Source organism: Lolium rigidum, chromosome 7, assembly GCF_022539505.1.
Source record: "Lolium rigidum isolate FL_2022 chromosome 7, APGP_CSIRO_Lrig_0.1, whole genome shotgun sequence".
Classification (NCBI taxonomy): Eukaryota; Viridiplantae; Streptophyta; class Magnoliopsida; order Poales; family Poaceae; genus Lolium; species Lolium rigidum.
Genome location: NC_061514.1, coordinates 107475286 through 107501483, shown reverse-complemented (window position 1 = coordinate 107501483; position 26198 = coordinate 107475286). Strand labels below are relative to the sequence as shown.

General features: G+C 48.6%; 2 protein-coding genes across 2 annotated transcripts; one reads left to right on the top strand and one right to left on the bottom strand.

The window, feature by feature from the left end:
* The first annotated feature begins 2780 nt into the window (after window positions 1-2780).
* On the top strand, window positions 2781-7027 carry LOC124671811 (ABC transporter B family member 15-like). The gene is made up of 7 exons (XM_047208137.1): window positions 2781-3081; window positions 3173-3227; window positions 3319-3506; window positions 3583-3754; window positions 4043-6420; window positions 6499-6545; window positions 6628-7027. The coding sequence occupies exons 1-7, from the start codon at window positions 2863-2865 to the stop codon at window positions 7025-7027; spliced, it is 3459 nt and encodes a 1152-aa protein (XP_047064093.1). The 5' UTR covers window positions 2781-2862.
* A 2367-nt stretch (window positions 7028-9394) lies between these two features.
* LOC124670028 (probable long-chain-alcohol O-fatty-acyltransferase 5) lies at window positions 9395-10426 on the bottom strand. Its single transcript, XM_047206544.1, has one exon. It carries the CDS (start codon window positions 10424-10426, stop codon window positions 9395-9397), a length of 1032 nt encoding a protein of 343 aa, XP_047062500.1.
* Between the last annotated feature and the right edge of the window lie 15772 nt (window positions 10427-26198).

Sequence of the window (26198 nt, the reverse complement as noted above, 5' to 3'; positions counted from 1 at the left end):
TTGCTAATTGGCGGCTATAGAGTCTTATCCACCAAGGTTTATTTGCCACTACCCACCAAGGTAGAAGACTGCTTGATCCTCAAAAGAAGTATGCTTTATTTGCTTATGGAACAAAAGTATACGCTTTTTCTGCTATAGAGTCTTATCCTCACCACCTTGGTTAATCAAGTGGCACCTGTGTTTTCTATCCGTAACTTTGATCTTTGTGATGGCGTAATACAAATCCCCAGTTAAGTCGATTGCTAATGGTCTCCCTTTTGATCGAATTCACCTTTGGATAGTTAGTGCCAGGAAGTTAACGGCAGAGATCAAGAACAAAACTATTGCTAATGTGTGCATCGTGGAGTAGCTTTGTTGAATTTCTTCTGATAATTTTCTTTGAAGCTACTCGTATTTCTTTTTAATAAACATGACCCTTACTAATTTATTTAAAACACCATCGTTTTTTGTCATGGCCCATACAACCTTTTTTCTTGGCTGACCCATCAAGTTGGCAAAGTGGTATAGTAATTAGACATATCGTTTCTTTATGATTTGATTTTTTAATACTTCTTATACAGTACTTTGTTTGGGTTTGCGAAATGAGCCACTGCTCAAAACTGAAAGATCACATATTACGAGGTCTCCTAGGGGTTGTAGATTGTTCTTCCCAAGTATTGCAATCCTATTAAACATTAAACAAAGTTCTAGTTTCCTTGTAGAGCGGCAGTTGTCGTAGTACTTATGTGTTCTATATTGTACGCAATCCTAGAGGGCTCGCTAAACAGTTGTTACTGTTGATAACATCATATGAATATATGATACTGGATAATGCACTGTGTTTAAAATTTCACCTGCAGCTTTGAGTTTGAGATAAGATAAATATTTCATGCTATGTGGGAGGTGTATAGATTATGCTTTCCTTTAATGATTTTTTCTATTTTCACATGTTATCATTATGCACTAGAACTTCATTGCTTCAGTGATAAAACGGAAATTTTCGTGTTCTCATTATTTGAAGTCTATATAGTCAAATCACTAATGTTTTTTGATAACAGGTGCATTTTGAACTATGAAAGTTTGCTATCCACAGTTTCGACATACCTGTTTGTTCCACCAATTCTTTTACCCTTACTATTTTCTGATGATCATGCAGTGGCAGAAGTTGGTATAAGGAAACTATGGCATGCACTCAAAGTACTGTCAGAAACTGAAAAGCAATTGAGGACATCAAGAAATATGGCTACTTGGGTTACTGTTGTGCTTTTGCAGTTTGGCACCAATGAATCTGACCTAGTAGCAGAAACAAATGACATCCATGCACATTCAGCAACAGGATATACAGGTAAGTACAATTAAATATATTGTTTATCTTGGTCCCCAGCAGAATGATACAACATTTCTGATATTATTTGCAGATGACTGGGTTTCCAAGGTAATTCAAGCTCCAATTTCTGTGATGCGTGTAACAGCAACAAGTCCAACTGTTCCAAGAGATACTGTATATGGCTTAAGCTTCAAAACATCTGGAGGAGAGCCATTGGGAAGTGTCAATCCAGGTCAGCCAAATGTTTTCTTAGGGCAGAAGGAATCCTATCATCAGTCCATGCTACCGAAGGTAATTCACGCGTACCATGTTTTATTGATTTTTAGCCTTCTCAGTTCTCATAGGTTTGTGCTAATTATGACACACTAAATGTGAAATTCTCTGAGGTGGCTATAGCTGAAGTCGGATTCAGTCACCTGGATCACCTATCAAGGGCAGAGAAAATGCAAAGCCTGATAGGAGTATTACAGCATGTTCTTGGGATCAATGTGGAGATCAGATACAAACTTGTACCATGCAGAGCGAAGATCTACATGGAGTGTAGGCCTAATAAACCGGTATGGAGGGAATAATGAGTAAAGAAGTATGAAGTTGTCAAAAAATGCTCCGTGGCGCACTGTTAGATATCCCAAGTCCATACAAATGAAAGATCGCCAAAGGAATATGATAGCATGCGAGAGAATAAATGGGGTCGAAATTGGCATTTGAGCCCTGAGGTCGATGATGCCATTTCCTGTTTTCCTATTCGCTGGGATCGTTGGTACACATCATTTGTCTTTGTGCGACAGATACAATGAAAAGGACTAAGAAGGCCGGCAGATGATATGATAGCTTTGATGAATGAGTATACAATAGATTCATGTACTAAATCTTTAAACTTAGACGGAAAGAAATGTTCCAACTCAATCATGCAGAGGTTATCTTTCTCTGAGCTGACCTCCACCTGGGAAGCAGACACCAACAGAAGACAGGCGGAATCAGTCACTCGTGTGAACTGGAAAGCACATAATTGTCCGAATAACCATGAGGCGAACTGAACTGGTCTTCCACGGAGCCGATTGGCCGGACAGAGGCTGACGCACCACCAAATGTCCAACTCCAAGCCGTCGGTCAGCAGATTCCTCTCTGCTTAAACCTACATCTGACACTGGGCTACCTGACAAGAAACACAGATTATAGGTAGCTGTGCCGTCTAACTGGAGGCCAGTTGCACGGGGATGGATCCAGCACGTTCATTGGTGCCGAAATGACACCAATGATTTTGTACTAATCCTCTTCAAATATAGCATTAGGCTCTTATCAATACAATGCAATAGCGTATGCCAGTGCCAGTGTGTTCGGAAGGGCGTCACTGCTCGACATATTTTAGTTTCATACTACGTTCGCTGGCAGCCAGTTGATAAGTAGCTTGGTTTCCATCTCATCATTGGAGAGTAATGCTGGTTCTAGCAGATTATCATCGATCGCGAGCTATCTAGTCTTCCGGTCTCCTATCCCGGAGCAGTCTCTGTGAAGATTTGTCCAAGGTTAATAATTCGTTTGGGATCGATCCATCGATGGGGGACAAGCAGTCAGGGAAGGCGTCGTTTCTGGAGATTGTCCGGTATGCGGACACGCACGACATGTGCCTCATGGTGCTGGGCGTGCTTGGGAGCTTCGGCGATGGCATGATGCAGCCGCTCACCATGCTCGTGCTCGGCGACATCGTCAACAGCTACGGCGGCGCCAGGTCCGCCGCCAGCGGGGGCACCTTCAGCACTAGCACCGTCGACAAGGTAAGAACATGGTACTGAGCAGCTCTGTCCCTCTCACGAGATTGTGTGGACTGGAGAGCTTACTCTTTGCCTGCCTGTGCTGATCTTTCAGTTCGCGCTTCGGCTGCTGTACGTCGCTATTGCAGTGGGAAGCTGCTCTTTTCTAGGTAAGAAGCATGTATGTACAAGAATCCGCTTCAGTAATGGTGGATAGAATTTTCCTCTTAAACTGGGGAAATAATGGCGACATCTGTGCAGAGGGGGTGTGTTGGACGAGAACGGCGGAGCGACAGGCATCGAGGATGCGGCGGCTGTACCTGGAGGCCGTCCTGCGGCAAGAAGTGGAGTTCTTCGACGCCGCACCCTCGTCGCAGCCCACCACCTTCCGTGTCATATCCACCATCTCTGACGACGCCGACACTATCCAGGACTTCATCGGCGAGAAGGTCACCTTTAGCGCTCTGCAAACTCAGCCGCGTAACGTTGCCCATGATTCTCAACGTGCCCATGTTTATTTTTCAGCTGCCTATGATTCTGGCCAACATGACGCTCTTCTTCGGCGCGCTGTCGGTGTGCTTCGTGTTCTCGTGGCGCCTGGCGCTGGCGGGCCTCCCCCTCACGTTTCTCTTCATCGTGCCCAGCGTGCTCCTCGGCAAGCGCTTGGCCGCCACGGCTGGAGAGGCGCGCACCGCGTACGAGGCCGCGGGCGGCATCGCCGAGCAAGCCGTGTCGTCCATCCGGACGCTGGCGTCCTACAACGGGGAGCGGCAGACGCTAGAGCGGTTCAGGCGCGCGCTCGCGCGGAGCACGGCGCTGGGCATCAGTCAAGGCCTCATCAAAGGTGCCCTCATCGGGAGCACGGGCGTCATCTACGCCGTCTGGTCCTTCCTGTCCTGGGTTGGCAGCCTCCTCATCATCCACCAGCACGCGCAGGGCGGCCACGTCTTCGTCGCCGTCATATGCATCATCCTCGCCGGAATGGCCATCGCGATGGCGCTGCCCAACCTACGCTACTTCGTCGACTCCACGGCCGCGGCGGCCCGGATGCGGGGGATGATCGAGAAGCTGCCGCCTCTAAATGAGGCTGGCAAGGAGGGCGCCACTATGAAGAGCGTCAGGGGGCGGATCGTGTTCAAAGACGTGCACTTCTCGTACCCGTCCAGGCCGGACACGCGCGTGCTCACTGGCGTGAACCTGACCATCCTCGAGGGCGCCACAGTCGGCCTCGTCGGCGGCAGTGGGTCGGGAAAGTCCACCCTCATCGCGCTGTTGCAGCGGTTCTACAGCCCGGACGGTGGGGAGATATCACTCGACGGCCACGACATCGGCACGCTCAACGTGGAGTGGCTTAGGAGCCAGATCGGGCTCGTTAGCCAGGAGCCTGTACTGTTCGCCACCACCATCAAGGAGAACATCCTGTTCGGCAATGAGGCGGCTTCGATGAAGCAGATCGTCGCCGCGGCGAAGATGGCCAATGCTCACGACTTCATCACCAAACTACCACAAGGATACGAAACGCATGTGGGGCAGTTCGGCACGCAGATGTCGGGAGGGCAGAAGCAGAGGATCGCCATTGCCCGGGCGCTCATCCGGGACCCCAAGATCCTGCTCCTGGACGAGGCGACAAGCGCGCTGGATTCCGAGTCGGAGCGGACGGTGCAGGATGCGCTGGACAGGGCGTCCGTCGGCCGGACCACCGTCATCGTGGCGCACCGCCTCTCCACCCTCCGCAAGGCCGACACGATCGCCGTGCTTGACGGTGGCCGCGTCGTGGAGTTTGGCTCGCACGACGAGCTCGTCGGCATGGACGGCGGCGAAGGTGGCATCTACGCGAAAATGGTGTGCCTGCAGAACTCGTCCGTGGCGAGACAGGAGGAGGGCCACCAACAGGGCGTGGTAGAGAACGAGGAGATCAATCTGACGCCGTTCCACAGCGTGGAGATCATGTCACCGGCCAGCGAACGCCGTCCTAGCCCGGTGCCGTCGTTCTGGTCGTTTGAGTCCGTCCCCGTGGAAGGCGGAGACCCTGTGGCAGCCTCCTCTGGCGCAGTGGCACGACCGCGCAAGCCGTCGCAGCTCCGCCTGCTCAAGATGAACCGTCCGGAGTGGAAGCAGGCGCTGCTTGGGTGCGCCGGCGCGGTCATATATGGCGCCGTGCTGCCGCTCTACTCCTACAGCCTCGGTTCGCTACCGGCGGTGTACTTCCTCGGTGACAACGCGCTCCTCCGCGAGAAGACCAGGCTGTATTCCCTAGTCTTCCTCGCGATCTCCATCATCTGCATCACAGCGAACATCATGCAGCACTACAACTTCGCGGTCATGGGCGAGCGTCTGACGGAGCGCGTCAGGGACCAGATGCTCGGCAAGATCCTCTCCTTCGAGGTCGGGTGGTTCGACGAGGACGATAACTCGAGCGCTGCCATATGCGCGCGGCTGGCATCGCAGGCGACCAAGGTCCGGTCCCTCGTCGGGGACCGCATGTGCTTGCTGGTGCAGGCGGCCGCTACGGCGACTCTGGGATTCTCGCTGGCTTTCTCGCTGTCGTGGCGGCTCTCGCTGGTGATGATGGCCATGCAGCCACTGGTCATCGCCGGCTTCTACTTCAAGAAGGTGCTCATGACGGCAGGATCCAAGAAGGCCAAGAAGGCGCAGGTGCAGGGGAGCCAGCTCGCCAGCGAGGCCGTGGTGAACCACCGGACGGTCACCGCGTTCTCGTCGCAGCGACGGATGCTGGAGCTGTACGAGGCCGCGCAGGTGGGCCCGAGGAAGGACACCATGACGCAGTCCTGGTACTCGGGCTTCATCCTGTGCCTGTGCCAGTTCAGCAGCGCGGGGAGCATGTCGCTTGGGCTGTGGTACGGAGGCAGGCTCATGGCCGACGGGCTCATCACTACAACGCCCTTGTTCCAAGTATTCTTCATGCTCATGACCATGGGAAGGGTCATCGCCGACGCCGGGTCCTTGACGTCAGACCTGGCGCAAGGCGGTGACGCCGTACGGTCCATCCTCGATACGCTGGACCGCGAACCGGCAATCAGATCTGCCGGGGCTACCGATCACGATGCCAGCGAGTCGGACGGCGACAATGAGAAGAAGCGGAAGAAGATCAAGGGCGCAATCGAGTTCAGGGACGTGCACTTCAGCTACCCGACGAGGCCCCAGGTGACGGTGCTGGCCGGGCTCAGCCTCGAGATCGCCGCAGGAACGACAGTGGCGCTGGTCGGGCCGAGCGGGTCAGGCAAGTCCACGGTGATCGGGCTCATCGAGCGGTTCTACGACGTGCACAAAGGCTCTGTTCTGATCGACGGCAGGGATATCCGAAGCTACAGCCTGACGCACCTCCGGTCGCAGGTCGCGCTGGTCAGCCAGGAGCCCACGCTCTTCTCCGGCACGGTGCGCGACAACATCATGTACGGCGACGAGCACGCCACCGAGGAGGAGGTCACCAGCGCCGCCATGCTCGCCAACGCCCACGAGTTCATCAGGTACACACAATCATCGATATAGCCATGTCGATCTGCACATCGAACCGATGCTGATCATGGAACTGATGATCGATTACTGCAGCGCGATGGAGAGCGGGTACGACACGCAGATCGGGGAGCGAGGGACGCAGCTGTCGGGCGGGCAGAGGCAGCGGATCGCGCTGGCCAGGGCGGTGCTCAAGAACGCCAGGATCCTGCTGCTGGACGAGGCCACCAGCGCGCTGGACACCGTGTCGGAGAGGCTGGTGCAGGACGCCGTCGACAGGATGCTGCAGGGGACCAGGACCTGCGTCGTCGTCGCGCACAGGCTCTCCACGATACAAAAGTCCGACATGATCGCCGTCGTCAAGGACGGGAGGGTGGCCGAGAGGGGGACGCACCACGACCTCATCGCCGCCGGCCGTGCCGGGATGTACTACAACCTCATCAAGCTGCAACACGGCACATCACCGAGCCATAGTCCTATGCATGCGGGCAACTGAAAACATATATAATGGTTGCAGGTCATGTCGCTGATGGAAATTATGCGCACGCATCAATCATGATAGTGTATCTGATAGAGCATTGCATGGTACACTTCTATTCGTCCAAATTTGCTGTAGAAGGCGGGGAGAATTTTTTTTTCTTTTTTTCCGGCAAAACGGATATATTACTATCGAGAACATATAGCTAGTCTCTCCATGATAATGTCAATAGCCAGTCAAAATATCAAAATTGGACCAAGTATTCATGGATACAGTTCCTTCTCGTTTTTGTTTTGGCTTCCTTTTTCTGTTGGGTTTGATATCTAGTCTGTTCCAAATTGCACGTGAGAAAGACTTTGATGTTATTGTTGTACTCGTGGATACAGTTGGGTACACCATGGAGGATTTTCCCAGGAGAGTTCTACCAGAATTTTTGGGAGCTCATGAAGAACATGTTAGAACTTTTTAGCGTTCTACATGCCGGATAGTTAGACCTATTTCGCCTAAATTTTAATGAGATAATCTTGTTGTGAAAGCTTAATAAAGCAGAAAAGATCTAACAATATAGGCATGTATGTCTTTTTTATGTCAGCTTTAAGATATTCATAAATACGGCAACAATTAGGCTTAATTCCGTGGCTGACCATGGTCTTTGTCCCACACATACTGCTTTTATGCAGAGTAGGAACATCCTAGATGAAGTTGTAACTCTGCATTTCATGAGCTACATCGTAAAAATTTATATGGGGTAATATTAAAGATTGATTACGAAAAGAATTATGATAAAGACAAGTGGTCCCTCCTTCAATATACACTCCATATGAATAGTCTCTCTAAAGAGTGGTGCGCTCTAATCCATAATTTTGTTCAAAAAAAATGTGGCCATCAAAGTCAATAATGTCGTTGGTGGATAATTCCATAAGAAAAAAATGATTAAGACAAGACGATCATTATAGTGGCTATATACGTTTGCCATAATCATAGAGCGCTCAAAAAATGATTGCTAGACTGAAAGAGTAGTTCCACACCTGATGGATGATGGACTATCTATTCTTTAACATGTCGATGATACGATTCTCTTTATTGAGCATGATTTTTAAAATAAAAAAAATCTAAAATCAATATTATTAGCTTTCGAGCAGCCCTCGATGCTTGAAATATATTTCCAAAAAGCAAATTTATTGCTTCGGTGAGACCCGAGATGAGGCTTCCCTTTATGCTGAACTATTTGGTTCCGGGAAAGGCCACGACTTCCTATCATATATTTAGGCACGTTGATTCATCAAGGAGGCTCACAAATGTTGAATGAAAACAAGTCGAGCAAAGGCTGCACAAACGATTAAGTAGGCGGAAAGGAAAATTACTATTCCTAGGCGGAATATTGGTTCTCATTAATTCAGTACTAAGTAACACGGTATTGTATATGATTTTCTTCTTCCTATTACCTAAAGAACTTCTGCAACGATTGAATTATTTTCCATCAAGATCCTTTTGGTAAGGATATGGTAATAAAATAAATATCGACTGGCTAAATGCAATGTAGTTTGTCGCCCTAAAGATAAAGGACAACTTGAGATTCATGACCTTGAGGTGAAGAATTGAGGCCTCCTAGGTAAATGGCTCTTCAAGCTTCTCACATAAGACGAGGTATGTCGAACTCTTCTAAAGATGAAATACATAGACTCAAATATATTCCAAATAAACATCCAAAATTCCAAATAAGTTCTACTTTATACCCACCACATAGCACTGCAAATATATTGGGCATTTGGATAAATTGTGTAGATCATCGGCTTAATAATTAGGGAGAAAGTGTTTGTCGTTATTTGGTCACTATGGCTATATAGAATTGGCAAGGTTTTTAACGATAAACATTCTCTCCCTAATTATTCCTAGGCGCATATGTTGTTTCTAATGATTACTTGTATTGTGTCTAGGAAAGGCGAGATAGTAGGAAAGGCGGCCGGCAGACACACAACATTCGTCAAAGAAAAACAGGGGGGCCATTGTTAAGGTGTAGCTCGGTTTGATGCTACTCCCTCCGAATCATATTAATTGGCTCAACTTTGCTAAGATACAGAGGTATCTAGTGAACAAATGCGTCTAGACACATTCAAATATAAATAAAGTTGAGGCAATTAATTTAAATCAGAGGAAGTACCGACATTTCCCCACACCAAACAAAAAAACAACAGAGGGGACCAGCAAGACAAATAATGGATTGTCAAAGTCGTTACAAAAATCATGGGGGAGTAATAGCAAAAAAATCTCCAATGTGCACGCAATGACGTTCATGTGTAGTGCCCACGCTGCCACACCAATTCTTTACTCAAGTAACGATCTTTGGATCGCGGGCGCGTCAGGCGTGACGCACCGGTCGCCGCACTACGAGCTGCCGGTCCAAACCGAGCGGACGGAGCCGGCGGCCCCGGCCCCGACGTCCCGCAGGAACGCGACCGCCGCCTCGCACTCGGCGATGATCACCTTGTCGGCCCCGTGCCTCATGATGGGCGGGAAGAAGAGCCAGAACGACGTCGTGCTCACGAACGCCAGCGCAAGCGGGGTCGCCGCCAGCCGCGGCGGGCGCCACCACTTGTCGTGCCTCGCCCACCAAGTCTCCGCCACCGCGCACGCCCCGTGCAGCACGAACAGCACGGTGGCCTCCCCGGTGGGTGGCCGCAGCGTGATGTAGCAGATCATCAGTTCGTGCATCAGCCCGGAGACGAGGAACACCGCTAGCACCCCTGCGGGAGCGCTGCCGAGCCACGCGCGCACGGGGCGGTACACGCATGGCCGGAGCACGGCGGGCACCGACAGGTTCCACCGCCGGCCCCAGTAGTCCCGCAGCGACGAGGAGAGGTAAGGCCGGTCGAACTGCGGCTCCAGATCAAGGCCCAGCACGGTGCGCGCCGCCGCCGCCATGAACGCCAGCACGAGCTCCAGGGTGAGGTAGATGTGGGACGCGTACAGGCTAAGCAAGAGGTACTGGTGCATCCGCTCCTTGTAGCGGTACAGCGACACGACGACCGCGAGCAGCGCGGCCATGACGGCGGAGGAGACGAGGCCGAGTCCCCACGGCGAGGTTTGGGCGGGCTTGTCGGTGCGGAGTCGGATGGGGCCGGAGGCGACTGCGACGAAGGTGGGGAGCGGGAGGGACGGGTGAAGGGGGCCCTGGCCGTTGGCGAGGAGGAGGAGCTTGAACTCGGCGAGCCAGGCCAGGAAGAAGCCGGAGATGATGCGCAGTTGGACGGCGCGGAAGGCGAGGGGGAGGAATGGGAGGATGGCAAGCACCGGGAAGAAGGCGGCGAGGCGGGGAAGGCCCGGGCGGAGGCGCCGCGCCGCCAAGCGGACGTAACACATGGCCACAGTGACCACGGCGGAGACCAACGCCAGGCTGCGCAGGTCACCGCCGGCCATTGTCGCGGTTCCACGCAGAGTGGTGTGGAGGTGTACGAGATGGGGAATTTTGTGATGTTGTTCTTCTAGTCAACTGTCCAAGCTGATCGACACATTTGCCTGCATCGCTGTCCTTACTGATTAACTACTCAGCTGATAATCTGCTAGCCTAGGCCAAAGTGCACCACACCACATTTTTTTCGAAAGGGGAGCGCTGGGCGTCCCCCGGGGATCAAAACATACGATCCCCCGGGTGGAAAGGGCGACACGTGTCCGGTCAAAGCAAATAAACGCACGCTCCCCCAGCACTCCATCTAAACTACACGCAAAAGCCATCCTGGCGTCCTGGCGTCCTCCATCTCCGGTAGCAGCACTCGCCTCCCCGCCGCACCTCCTCTGCGAGATGCACGCCGGCCGGTGGCTTTACAAAAAGCTCCGGCGAAGTCCTCCGATGAGCCTCACTTGGAAGCAACTCCCGTTATGCCCCGCAGCACACCTCCATCCTGCCCTGGCAGCATCTTCTCCCTCTCCCTAGAAGCAATTCGCTCGCAGCACCGCCGACTTCCATGGTAGCACCGTCGCCGGAGCCGGAGAATACGCCGGCGTGGTCGCTTGCAGCAATGTCGGTGTGGTCGCTTGCAGCAACGCCGGCGACCTAGAGTAGCAACGCCACCGGCCTAGGGTAGCAAGCCGACGACATAGGGTAGCAATGCCACCGGCCTATGGCAGCAACGTCGATAGCCTGGAGTAGCAACGCCTCGGGCCTATGGCAGCAGAGCAACCGACCTAGAGTAGCAAGGCCGCCCGCCCGTGGGAGCAGCGCCGGCGACCCGTGGGAGCAAGGCCGCCCGCCCGTGGGAGCAGCGCCGCGCGCCCCTAGGAGCATCCAGGCCCGCTCGTGGGAGCAGCGCCGGCGGCCCGTGGGAGCAAGGCCGCTCGCCCCTGGGAGCAGCACTGGCGGCCCATGGGAGCAAGGCCGCCCGCCCCTGGGAGCATCCAGGGCTGCCCGTAGTAGCAGCGCCGGCGACCCTTGGGAGGCCGGCCGCCTGTCGGAGATGAATCGGCCGCTCGTCGGAGAAAGGCCGGATGTCCATGTGAGCATCAAGCTCCGCCCATGGGAGCAGCGGCACCGGCTGCCCTCTGTGTTCGTCGTCTTCGAGTCGAACGTGAGAGACTGGGAATAGCGAGATGGTGGCGATGCGGCGGCGCAGGCTAGAGAGGAGCGCCGGAGCATGGGGCCAGAGAGAAATCAAGTGGAGGAGCGCCGGAGGTTGGTGCCGGAGTACATCCCGATGAGGAATTTCTCGTTGAGAACTGAGAAAGGAAAAGAAGAGGAGGATGAGCGGTTGAGAGAGGACCGAGTAAAGGAGATGAGAAGATAAGGTGGATTGTTTTTTTCGCTGCCACGATTCGGGACACACGTCAGGCGTTGGAGCCGGAGGAACGCTAGCGTGAAATCGTCCGGGGGTTTCACAGCGTTTTCCTTTTCGAAATGGGTAGCCCAGTCTGGCATCAATCCATACACACGGCTCTTTATTGAAACATGTCATATTAATATATTACATAATTATTAAATTATTACAGCTAACTCAATAGGGATAAACCACCTAAAGATGACTAAAAGAAAGAAATGATAAAGCATCATGACGCGAGCCGCTTCTCGGACCGCCAGCCCACCGGTCGTAAAGATCCCGTGCTACCATCGCAAATAATTACGCCCAATATTCATGTTCTATCGCTCCTCCGCCGACTGTAGGAAAGACCACATATAAATCTAATGCTTGACTAAAGCGATAACCTGCAGGAATGATGGGAAGATTTTTTTTGTTAAAGATAAAATTATTATGGGCAGTCCATATGGCCCACAATAAAGCCCACACACCAACTATAATGTAGCTTTTATCCTTGTTTGTTACTCCATCTAACCAATTTCCAAACAAATTTGGGACACTAGATGGAGGAGGTAAATGATCCTCCAAAGAATTCTAGCAAAAGGGCATGAAGAGAAAAGATGTTGTATTGTTTCCTCTTGATCATAGAAACAACTATTAGTACAACCATGTCAATTCCGTTTGATGAGATTATCTTTAGTTAAAATCACTTCCTTATGAAGGAACCACATAAAAATTCTAATTTTAAGTGGGACATTAATCTTGTAAATATGTTCTAAAGATAAATAGTGTGTCCATTAAGCAAGTCAAGATACATTGATTTAACACTGAAAGAGCCTTAAGTGGTTAACAACCAGCTAAAAAATTACTCACTATCGGTCAACTAGATCATCATGAGCCGAATAACAAGATGAACCCACATATTCCATTTTTTACCCGATAGGACTCTCCCGAACCCTATGTTTAGAGGATTCGAACCCATAACGTTCGCCACAGTAAACGTTCGAATGGTTAATAATGTTTTAAAGATTCATATATTGATCATTTAGAGGTGAATCCCATAGCTAGGTGTCCTCCCGAAATATAGTATTCTACCAATTTCCTACCACAAGAGAACCTCTATTGAAGAAGTCATCTTTGACATTCATAATCCGTTCCAAAATGGAGAGCCTGCTGGCTTCAATGTAACCTGGAAAAGAGGTTTAGGTTTTAAATATTTGTTTTGAAGTAACTCTTGCCACACTCCTTCATTCATAAGTTTATATATAGTCAATTGCTAAGTAAACTTTTATTCTTTAATTCTAGCACTTCCACTCCTAAACCTCCGTGATCTTTCGGTCTACAATTCCATCCCATTTTTGTTAACCTATACTTCCATTTGTGGCCATTGCTTTGCCAAAAAAGCGGGATCGAAAAATTCTAGTTTCTTTCTTAACCCTATAGGAATCTCTAGGAAGGACAAGATAAACATTGGCAAACTTGTAAGGACTGAATTCACAAGAATAAGATGATCACCATAGGAAAGCACCTTGCCACCCAACAACTTAGTTTATTTCCAAAACGATCTGTTATCGCCTTCCATTCACTATGTTCATATTTCCGAAAAATGAATCAGAATTCCAAGATATCTAAATGGAAGCGATCTTATGCCACATCCAAAATGCTTTTATACTCTCTCTCATCATGTTTCACTTTTCCAAAACAAAATAACTCACTCTTGTGAATATTTATTTTGAGATCAGAGAGCTACTCGAAAATGCATAAAATACTCTTCATATTAAGGGCCTTTTCTAAATCATGTTCCGTGAAAAAGATAGTATCATATGCATATTGCAGAATTGAGAGAGCCCCATCAACTAAATGAGGTATCAAACCGCTAACCTGACCGTCCTCTTTCCCTTGTGCAATATTACTAACCTTGAAAGGGCAATATTACTAACCTGTATGGTGGTCTTCAATTGCATGCAATATTTTTCATTCATGTCACTACTAGAGTACTAGTTTCATGAAGGATCTGCATATTCTTAACTAGTAATTATCTTTGCAAACGTAGGTAATGCGTTGACCTGTTGTAATTAATTAAGAAAGCCCTTTCATTTGTTATCATCCATATGTGACAAATTTGTTGAATTGTGGGGCTTTCCATGAAAGACAGAACATGTAGTTCACTGAAGCATTATGGATATGTTGTAGTACCCACCCTTTGCATGTATACACAGTTTGATGCCTGTCTTTAGCTCCTCACAACTTACTGTATGTTAAATTTAAAAAGTATATGCATTTAGGTACGCACGTGGCTGCACTTCCTGTCCCGTGTAATTATGCTTATGATGTTAAGTTTGCAAGGGTGTCCTTATATCTCTTTTTGTCAGCTTTTTTAGAAGAAAAGAGAGAATCATACATGGATATCATGCAGACAAGTGACTATCATGGAATTCTAGAGAACATGTTTATAAAATTCCCTATGATAGACATGTGGAAGGTGGCCAACTTGGTGCTTCCTGGTATTTTAGTAGAAAAGAGATCGAGGAGAATCCCCTTTCAAGGAGAGAGTTATTAAAAAAAAGGAGAGATGGTATTGATTTGAAGGAATCAGACCTTCGCAAGTCGTACTGCACTTTCCTTCAGGATCTCGAGATGAGGCTTAAAGTGTGAGAATATATTGAACCATGAATTATTTTATTGTTACTTCTTTTCATGGGAAATATAACAGCTATTTAGCTGTATTATTTGATTATTTCCCAGGAAATATAACAGTTATTTTCTAGTTTCTGTAGATAACTGGGAGTTATCTGATAGCTTAATTTCTTTGCAGTTAAGAATATCTGAAATAATTTATGATTGATGTCGTCCTCATTCTATTTTCCAAATTATAGGAAAGTCTGCTGCACGCCTAAAGCATAAATGAGTACATTCTGTTGATTACGGTTGACGTACTCCACTGTGCACGAGTATGATCTGTACCTTTATTGCAGATAGAATATCAAGGCTTAGCGGTGGGGTTTTTCCCCGTCAACCTCGGAAAAAAAAAATCAAGGCTTTTTTTAGTGGCAAGCCAAACCCTCCCACGGTTTGTCAAAGGCCATTAAGGCTACTTTGACGAAGTTACTCCCTCCGTCTCGGTTTATAGGGCTTGCACGTATTTCTATATCATAAATTTAGTTAAGATAATATAAGATATATAGTACAAATATATACGTTAGAAAGGTTAGATGTTTTACTTTCTAATGATATTTTTTTTGTATTGTACAGATAATATTATATTGTTAGCCAAGTAAACAACTTAGAAATACACGCAAGCCCTATGATCTGAAACGGAGGTAGTAGGCAAAGTGTGTGCCAAGCTCACACACTCTTAGGCGGCGAATCAAGCATGCCTTTAGTGGAAATATTTAATGGGGGGAATACCGAAAACAAATAATGTGTTAATCTCCCTAAAAATAAGATACTCTCTTTGTCTCACTAAAATTGTCTTAGATTTGTCTAAATTTAGATGTATCCACATAGTCCCTCTATCCCAAAATAAGATGCCTATAATATTTGATAAAGTTAAACTTCTCAAAGTTTGATCAACTATATAGAAAAAAGTGTCAACATTTATATTCTAAAATTAATATTTTTAGAATCATCATGAAATATATTTTCATATTATGTGCATTTAAAATTTTAGATGTTAATACTACCTCCATCCCAAAGCTTAAGGCTTTTTTTTTTTTGAAAAGTCAAACGAAGTATAGTTTGACCAAAATTTTAGAAAAATTTATGAACAAACATGATATTTTGTAGATAACATATGAAAATATATTTCATTATCTATCTAATGATATTGATTTTGTACTTTTCATGTTAATGATTTTTGATAAAAACTTGGTCAAACTTGACATAGTTTGACTTTCTGGAAAAAAAATATAGGCCTTAAGCCTTGAGATGGAGGTAGTATTTTTTTGTATATACTTGCTCAAACTTTAAAAGGTTTGACTTTGACTGAAAACTATAGGCATCTAATTTGGTAAGGAGGAAGTACTAGATAGTGTCTAGATAAATCTGTTTTTTATTTGACAAATCTTAGATAACTACCGTGAGCTGGAATGAGTATTAGGGGTGCAAAAGTTATTTGGAAGATTACAAACATCACCTCTCTGATCTAGGGAACATGATGTATTAGGGTTGCCAAGCATGCTGAGACTACTCGAGCGCCAGTTTAATCATTTCTCATCTACATCCACTTGTCTTGATTTACCTGCCATTTACTTTATTACAACTTAGAAGGACTAGGCGTTCTTATTTATCATGCGATACATGTAATATATTAGATATTTAATAATTTTCTGGTTGACTTGTCCAGTGTTTCTTTTGCTTAAGCATTTCAGCATTTGTGAAATTGTTAGTATTATATTCTTTCATTGTGTATTTTATCATTTTTGTTATCCATAATCAATATAACTTCTTAGTTTTGTTTGCTAACTTGTTTTTGGTGGCAACATCTAGAGATGATCTTATACTAATTGATTTAAATAATTTGATGGTAAAGCTCTCAATTATCAAGACATCGGTTTTTCTGCTCAGCTGTGAATCCAGTGGAATTTATCTTTTTTTTCTTCATGAGCACATGGCATTTCAGGAATAAGTTTTTTGATATATTTGTCCTTAGTCCACTGTTATAATTATTGATTTTTTTTACTTTAGGGACCACTCATTATTGGCATGCATGCAACAATGGTTGACACTATCCTTTAGGTTGAACATCTAATATACAAGTTTGTATAGTACTTATAGGTCCTCGTCTTATGTGTCCTTATAGTATGTGTATTGTGAATGTTTATGAATAATCAAAGATCACTGTGTGCTACTGCATTGACTATGTTGTCCTTGTATGGTTGTTAGTACAATACAATACTTTCTCCTTATTATCAACTTCTTGTTGCTTGTTGTTAATGTAACATCATTATAATGTGCAGATAATAGGCACGCTTTGCATGTTCCTGGCGGGTAAAGTTAAAGAAACATTCGGGCCCATGAAGGATGTTGTACTCGTCTCTTATGAGAACATCCACAAAAAAGATCTTGCTTCAATTGCTCGATTTAAGTAGAAGGTGAGATATTTTACTGTGAAAATTCTCTTTGATATTCCCTACCTAGTAGCCTTAGCTATTTGTGTTTCTATATACTTGTATTTCACAAAGCTGCAAAATTTTGTTTATATCTGGTCAATTTTATAACATGGGAATTATTACCAAAACGGTAGCTGATGTGTCTAGGTTGTGTATGAGCAGCAGAAGGAACATCTGTTGATTGGGGAACGCCTTGTGCATGTAACACTTGGTTTTGACATGAATATGCACCACCCTTACAAGCCCTTTTGGTTGAAGCAATTAATTTTTTTAAAGGTTGCTCAACATGCTCAAGTTGCCAGAATTTTGTTAATGATGGTATGCTAACATTAGGCTTATCCTTACAAAAATAGTAAATTCCTCCAATTAATGCCTATTTACTATACCTTCAAAGGGGTCTACCGGCAACCCATTTCGCTTTGCCTGCAATTTAAGCCCCATCATTTTACGGCCAACGCAATCTTCCATGTAAAATAAAGGGTTTGGGAAACTGCTCGACACCCAATACGGGTGTGGCTATCTCATATATATATGGGTACCAAGAGGTACAATACAAGACATATACAACGCTACGTATATACAGTCTAACACCCTCCCTCAATCTTAACCGTGGCCTGAAGTACAAATCAAGTTAAGATTGCGCCTACAACCTACAAACTGCGGCTGTGGAAGAGGCTTCGTGAAGATGTCGACAAGTTGATCCTTGGAGGAGATGAACTTGATACGAAGTAGCTTCTTTGCAACGCGTTCCACGACAAAATGATAATCCACTTCAATGTGTTTCGTTCGGGCATGAAATACCGGATTAGACGAGAGGTATGTAGCACCGATGTTATCACACCAAAGGACCGGAGACCGATGTTGAGAGACTCGCAACTCTCTCAATAAGGACTGTAGCCATATGAGCTCAGCTGTAGCATTGGCAACCGCCTTGTATTCAGCTTCAGTACTACCGCGAGATACCGTAGCCTCGCTTGCGAGCATTCCAGGCGATCAAGTTAGGACCAAAGGATACCGCATAGCCCCCGTGGATCGCCTTGTCATCCGGATTACCAGCCCAATCCGCATCCGAGAAAGCTGAAAGCGCACAAGATGGGGCCGGCTGGAGAAGTAAACCATACGAGGCAGGTGAGACGGTACATAGCGCAAGATGCGCTTCACAGCCTGACCAATGAGACGTTCCGGGCGCATGTAGATACCGACACACACGATTGACTCGCATAGGAAACATCTCGGTCCGGTGATAGTGAGATATTGCAGACCTCCAACGAGACTGCGGTACTCGGTGGCATCATCAGAGCGAAAGAACATCTCCATCAAGAGCAGACATGCGATCAGTGGCGTACATAGGAGTGGTAGCATGTTTACACTTCAACATACCAAGCACGGCGCAAGCAAATCCGGAGAATACTTCGCTGTGTAAGAGTCAGCCCAGCAGAAGACCGTGAGACCTCCAGACCAAGGAAATAGTGCAGAGCACCCAAGTCCTTAACAGCAAAATCACCACTGAGTGCAGACACAAGGCGATCAGCAACACGCATCGAGGAGCCGATAAGTATGATATCATCAACATAAACCAGCAGGTACATCGTAACCTCGGGACGTTGAAGAAGAAACAATGAGGTGTCGGCAAGTGGACGGAACAAACCCATGAGCGCGAAGAACCGAGCCAAGTCGGGCATGCCACGCACGAGGAGCCCGCTTGAGTCCATACAAGGCCTTAACAAGGCGACGAGAGTGCCGAGGACGGGTAGGATCAACAAAGCCCGGAGGCCGACGCATATAAACCTCCTCCTCAAGAATGCCATGCGTAAACGCATTCGCACATCAAGCCGACGAAGGAACCAACCTCGAGTAACAGCCAGAGAAAGCAGCAGTCGAATGGTAGTGGGCTTGACAACCGGATCGAACGTATCTTCATAATCAAGACCATACCTGTCCGAATCCCTTGGCAACTAGACGGGCCTTGTAGCGTTCAATAGAACCATCAAGCATGCTTTTTAACTTTGAAGACCCACTTGGAATCAATAACATTAACTCCAGCACTACGTGAGGGACAAGACGCCAAGTGTCATTCTTCGCAGAGCCTGAAATTCCTGTTCCATCGCAAGGTGCGCCGGTGAGGAATACCTAGAGCAGCCTGAAAATGACGAGGCTCAGCAGTGGGATCAGCAGTAGCATCAGCAACACAAGCAGCAATCCATGCAACAGTCCCATCTATGCGTTCCTTTGGACGAAAAATCCCATCCTGACTGCGAGTACGAGGTCCACGACCGACAGGCGCTGGCGGGACTGGAGACAGCGAGCTAGAGGCTGATGACGAAGTCGAGGCCGAGTCGGGCGCAGGAGACGCAGGGTTTGGCGAGGCCAACCCTGGCGAGGCTGGCGACGATGAGCCGGACACAGGAGACCCCACCGACGGGGACCGAGGAGGTGTCGGGCCGAGCAGAGGCGGCCCAAGCGGGGCCGAGGCGGAGATGTCCAGCACCTGCGAGGCTGGGCCGGGCGAGGCAGCCGTGGCGGGCGGGGCTGCCGCGGGCAGCAGCCGCCGCGAGCGGGCAGCAGCGGGACCCGGCATGCATGGCGCATGCAACGGATCGACGTCCTGGACATGATCCACGTCCGGCGCCTGATCATCCAGGAGCTCCAGTCGAGCGCCGCGTCCGATACCTGCAGCATGGTTAGGAAGCAACGCAGGAGTATATGCAGCATCTACAAATTGATCAGGCGATGGTGGAATGGAAGGCACAGGTGGTGTGGGTGTAGGAGAGTTGTTCGGAAGTGCAGAAAAAGGGAACACATTCTCATCAAACACTACATCACGAGATATGTAAACGCGGTTCGTGGGAACATGTAGGCACTTGTACCCTTTGTGAAGGGAACTATACCCGAGGAAGACGCACTTTTAGACCGAAACTCTAGCTTACGCTTGTTATATGGACGGAGATGAGGCCAACATGCACACCCAAACACCTTAAGAAACGTATAGTCTGGGAGTTCATTGAGCAAGAGTTCAAGGGGAGTTTTCATTTGTAGGAGTCGTGATGGAAGCCTATTTATCAAGAAACAGGCCGTGGAAAAGGCATCACTCCAAAACCGAAACGGAACGGAGGCATGAGCTAGTAAGGTAAGACCAGTCTCTACCAGATGGCGATGTTTACGTTCAGCGGTGCCATTCTGCTGATGTGTATGAGGACAAGACACACGGTGCACAATCCCAAGCTTATTAAAGAACGAGTTGAGGTTGTGATATTCACCCCCCCAATCGGACTGAACATGAAGAATTTTATGCTTAAGGAGACGCTCAACATGTGCTTGAAACTGAAGAAAAACATCGAACACATCAGATTTACGCTTAATAAGATAAAGCCAGGTGAACCGACTGTAAGCATCAATAAAACTGACATAGTAATTATGGCCACTAACAGACGTTTGGGCATGACCCCATACATCAGAAAACACAAGCTCAAGAGGATGTTTAACCACACGACTCGACTGCGAAAAAGGAAGCCGATGACTCTTGCCTTGCCGACGTGCATCACGGATAGTTTCTACGACTTTATTGGACACAACCTGGAAGATCATGGCGGTGCAGAACATGGCGAACTATGGGAGCAGCAGGATGACCGAGGCGCGCATGCCAGTGTGTAGATGACACGCGCACACCACTGAACACCTGGGGAGCATGCGGCGCCGGTGGCGCATCAAGCGCGTACAGGCCATGGCGAAGGCGACCTCTAAGCAGAACGGCTCTCGTGTCCCGATCCTTGATGAAAAAATGAAAACGGTGAAATTCAGCAAGGACATTATTATCACGAGTAAGTTGAGGAATAGACAACAGACTACGTGTGGCGGAAGGGACACGAAGAACATTACGAAGATGCAAATTGCGAGAGTTATGTGCAAGAAGGGAAGCCTGACCAATATGTGAGATGCGCATACCTGCTCCATTGGCGGTGCGAACCTGATCATGACCGCGATAGGGCTCCTGGGTAGAGAGCTTACTCATCTCACTCGTCAGGTGGTTCGTAGCTCCAGTGTCCATGTACCAGGACGAGTCAATAGGATAAGATGGAGTGTATCCGTGCTCCTGACTCGTCACAGCAGCAGCAGCCTGCTTGTCGTTGCCCTTGCCATTGTTGCCGATGCCGAGGAAGTCTTGCTTGAAACGGCGGTGACAGCGAGAGGCGATGTGATTGTCGAGACCACATAGCTGGCACGCTTGTTGAGCACCGCACGAGGGGCAGCATGCACGCGGGCGACTCCCGCCCGTGACGGGCGGCGCGGCAGACCGCGGGGGCTGCGGAGGCCCAGACGCCGGCTTGCCACCCGACGGTGGCGGCTTCTGTGGCTTACCGCGAGCAGCGGCGTTGGCAGAGGAGAAGCTCGGGGAGGCATGGCGCACCTTCACGCGCTGTTCACGACCGAGGAGGCGCGAGTAAAGCTCACGGCGCGGCAAGGGGTCATCACGACCACTGATGTTCTCAATGAGATTATCATAGTCCTCATCAAGGCCATTCAGAACATAGGTGGTGAAGTCCTCGGAGCGAAGCGGCTGTCCAATGGAGGCGAGAGTGTCGGCGAGGCCGGCCATCTTGTTGAAGTAGTCCGTTATGCTGCTGTCGTGGAGCTTGGTCTCGCCCAGTTCAGTGCGGATAGCATGGGCACGCGCCTGAGACTGGGAGGCGAAGCTTGAGTGAAGCGCCGTCCACGCGTCCCGCGACGTAGCGGCGAAGAGGACCAGCGACGAGACGCTCGGTGTGAGCGACGACTGGATGGCAGAAAGGATGGCCTGATCTTGAGCCACCCATGTGTGATGCGCCGGATGATACGGCGGCGGGCATGGGAGCGAGCCATCGACGTACCCCTCCAAGTAGCGGCTCCGAAGGTGCGGGAGCACCTGTGCACGCCACGACAAGTAATTGTCCGGCGTGAGCTTCACCGGCAGGAGGTGCGAGAAGTAGAACGGCGACGGTGCCGCAGGGTCTGCATGTGCCGGCGACGGTGGCGCGTAGAAGCCCACCGGCGGTGCCATCTCCAAGGATGGGGCAGGGGCAGTGAGCGCCGAGGAGACCCCATAGGCAGGCGCAGCCGCGTCGTAAGACGACGACGGATAGGCGCCATAAGGGGCGATCGGGGCAGTAGGGGCCCCGTAGGGCGTCGCCGAGGCGGCCCCATAGTGCGGCGGCGGAGGTACCGCATACGGCTGCAGGGGCGGCGTGCAAAACAAAGGGTTTGGGAAACTGCTCGACACCCAATACGGGTGTGGCTATCTCATATATATATGGGTACCAAGAGGTACAATACAAGACATATACAACGCTACGTATATACAGTCTAACATTCCATGTTGCAAAGTTCCTCAAAGTCAAGCTTCGAGTAGATGGCAAGAAGGTTTGGTGGCAAGAGTTTGATATAACCCCACCGCAGTTGGAAGGTTGGTCTCTAGATGCAAAGTTAGTGTGTATTTGCACTATTGTATTATCTATTATCTTAAGGATAGTAGTATATACACTTGCACAAGTAGCAGCAGTTTCCAGCTGGCAGGTGTTGCAGAAATAACAATAAAGAAGCTCCTCCCTATTTCTAATACTCCCTCCGTCCCAAATTAGTTGTCCCAATTTTTTTTAAATATGGATGTATCTAGACATGTTTTAGTGTCTTGATGCATCCATATTTTAACAAACTTGAGACAACTAATTTGGGACGGAGGATAGTATGTCAATTTACTTTACGCAATTTGGTGTGCATTTTCTGTTCGTTTACGATGTGCCCCCTCCAACTGCCAGTGGTTGCAGAACATAATTCCAAAAGTATCTAAATACAAATGTGGGGGTATCATAAACCCTTAAGAACAGGAACGACAGAGAAGACAAGCAAGGCAAATAACGGATTGTCAAGAGTATCATCAAACTAGTACGTACTATTGATTTCTTGAACAGTACTACAGGCGGCCGGTCCAGACCGACCGGACGGAGCCGGCCGCCCAGGTCCCGGCGTCCCGCAGGAACGCGATCGCCGCCTCGCACTCGGCGATGATAACTTTGTCGGCCCCGGGCCTCGTGAGGGGCGGGAAGAAGAGCCAGAACGCCGTCACGATCACGAACGCCAGCACCAGCGGGGTCGCTAGCAGCGGCGGCGGGCGCCACCACTTGTCGTGCCTCGCCCACCACGCCTCCGCCACCGCGCACGCCCCCTGCAGCGCGAAGAACGCAGTGACCTCCCCGGTGGGCGGCAGCAGCGTGATGTAGCTGAACATCAGCTCGTGCATGAGCCCTGAGACGAGGAACGATGCGAGCACCCCCGCGGCCGCGCTGCCGAGGTACGCGCGCACGGGGCGGTACACGCACGGGCGGAGAACGTTGGGCACCGAGAGGTTCCACCGCCGGCCCCAGAAGTCGCCCAGCGACGCGGAAATGTAGGGCCTGTCGAACTGCGCCTCCAGATCCAGGCCCAGCAGCGTGCGCGCCGCCGCGGCCATGGACGCCAGCACGAGCTCCAGCGCGAGGTACATGTGGAACGAGTACAGGGTGAACAGTATGTACTGGTTCATCCGATCCTCGTACCGGTACAGCGACACGATGACCCCGAGCAGCGCGGCCATGACGGCGGCGGACACGAGGCCGAGACCCGACGAGGTCTGGGCAGGCTTTTCGACGCGGAGACGGACGGGGCCGGAGGCGACTGCGACGAATGCGGGGAGCGGGAGGGACGGGTGAAGGGGGCCCTGGCCGTTGGCGAGGAGGAGGAGCTTGGACTCGGCGAGCCAGGCGAGGAAGAAGCCGGAGATGACGCGTGGGTGGACGGCTCGAAAGGCGAGGGGGAGGAATGGGAGCATGGCGAGCACCGGGAGGAACGCGGCGAGGCGGGGAAGGCCCGGGCGGAGGCGCCGCGCCGCCAAGCGGACGTAACACATGGCCACAGTGACCACGGTCGAGACCAACGCGAGGCTGCGCAGGTCACCGCCGGCCATTGTAGCGGTTCCTTCCTTGGCCCCTGAAATCTGGAGGTGCGACGGCCGGTGGAAATTACAGGCGGCGTGGTGTATGGCCTGTGGACGGGATCCAGGGGCGCGCGCGAGATCGGGAAATTTGTGGTGATGGTCTTCTAGTCAACTGTCCAAGCTTATTGGCCCATTTGCCAGTACCGCTGCCATTACTCATTAACTACTGTTACTACTGTAGTAGAGTACATGTCTAGATATAGTAGCTGGTAATCTGCTAGCCAAGGCCAAGTGCATCACATCACGTAGGCTCCGCGAGTTTGATGCTGTTGCGGCTCGAATTCATCAACCCAGCCCAAGCACGTCAAAGACTAGTGAGATTACTTTGATCCTCTCTAAGTGTGTCACTAACAGATTAGGTGGGATCAGCGATGAATTGAAACTGCCTTCATTAGGCGCAGGTTTATTTTTAGAGTCCGTTGATTTTCAGTCAACTTCTAAGCTACAAGATTTCATCATGATTCATGGTAATGCAACGAGAGTTGCAACTAATATTTTTCTAATTACAAATAAATTTGCAACTCAGAAAAAAGCCTAAATAGTTGGATTGTCTCGTGATCCGCTAGTCATGAGTTGCATCATAGGTTGCAACTACCATATACCGTTAAAAGGTTTTGTGATTTGTGTTACTCATGAGTAGAAATGTGGGTTGCAACTGAGATTCATCATATGGCGGAGAATTAGCTTAATTCTTAGTCGATTGATAATTAGCTTATTTGCATACCCTAGACTATGAGAAAAGCTATGGTTAAAAGGATGCCACGCAGGGATTTTAGCCCCACTTTTTTTTGCGGGTAAAAGGGGATCTTATTAATCAGATAGGGTTACAATATAGTTCAACGGAAAAATGTGCTGGTTTCTACTGTATTGGCCGAGCGCGCTCTTAATATTGGTTTTAGGAGAATGCTTAATGAGTATAGATATAATCTCTGGTTACACTTATGTCAGCGGCTTATGAACATTCAATTATCAAATGAACCGGACAAATTTATTTGGAAACTAACTGACAGTGGTTTATTCTCTGTTAAATCTATGTACATGGATCTTATGAATGGTCATACTAGATTTTTACGGAAATATCTTTGGAAGATTAAAGTTTCTCTTAAAATTAAGATATTTATATGGTTTCTTAGTAATAAAGTTTTGCTTACTAAGGACAATTTGGTGAAGAGAAAGTGGACAGGGTGTCAAAAATGTTGTTTCTGTAACAGTAATGAAACAAACTGTTGATCATTTGTTTCTTCATTGTCCTTTTGCAAAAATTGTTTGGCGAATGATATATTTTTTTATAACATTCCATCATCGTCTAATGTTACTAACATGTTTGATAATTGGTTAAACGGTGTAAAAAAAGAGGATAAGGCTCATATTCGGATTGGTATTTTGGCAATATGTTGGTCCATTTGGATTAGCCGGAATGATATTATTTTTAACAAGCAGAAGGGGACAAATTTTTTGCAGGTTATTCTTCGTGTGGCGCAGTGGATACAGCTATGGGCGTATATGCTTCCGGAGTACCAGCGGGGTACTATGGATACTGGATGTAGCCGGCTACTCAAGGTCACTCAGGATTGTTATTTCCAGGCTACTGGATGGCGACATATTAGCAGAATTCGAGATGGCTAGTTTTATACTTTTCATCTTTCGATGGTTGATGGTGTTTCAACAATAGCACACTGTCTTTTGTAATAAGCACTCTTGTTTACATTACTCTTTTAAATAAATGATTGTGTGCATCGATTGATGCAGAGGCTAGGGCACTGCTCCCATATAAAAAAAAACAAGACGCTCCAATTTCAGTTCCCGAAACATAATATCAGGAGCGGAACCGAGCCATACATCAGTTTGGCGTTCTTCTCTTGCAAAGTTTGCAAGGCAGTGGCTAACCCTGACCTGTGAACAATCCACTCTTACAAATTTGCAGATACGGTCTAAAGGAGAAAGCATTTTAATTTCTGAAACTAAGTGCAGTAGGGGAGACCGGTCTAGATGTCAATTTTGGACCGCCGACACTATCTAGGCACAATCTATGTCGATGACTATGGGCAACTGGCTATATTGGAGTGCTAGTTTGATCCCTTCTAGGCAAGCATGCACTTCAGCTCTAATGAATCACTGCATAGCACTAGGCTGCGACAAGAAACTATTATGATCTTTGATTCGTGAAGGGCACGTTGGTGTTAGAATTAGTGATACCAACAGTGAGTAATTGGAGGTTAGCAGAGGAGTGAGGCAGGGGATCTTCATCTCCTATCTTGATTAACTTTGTTGCTGATGTTTTTTGCACG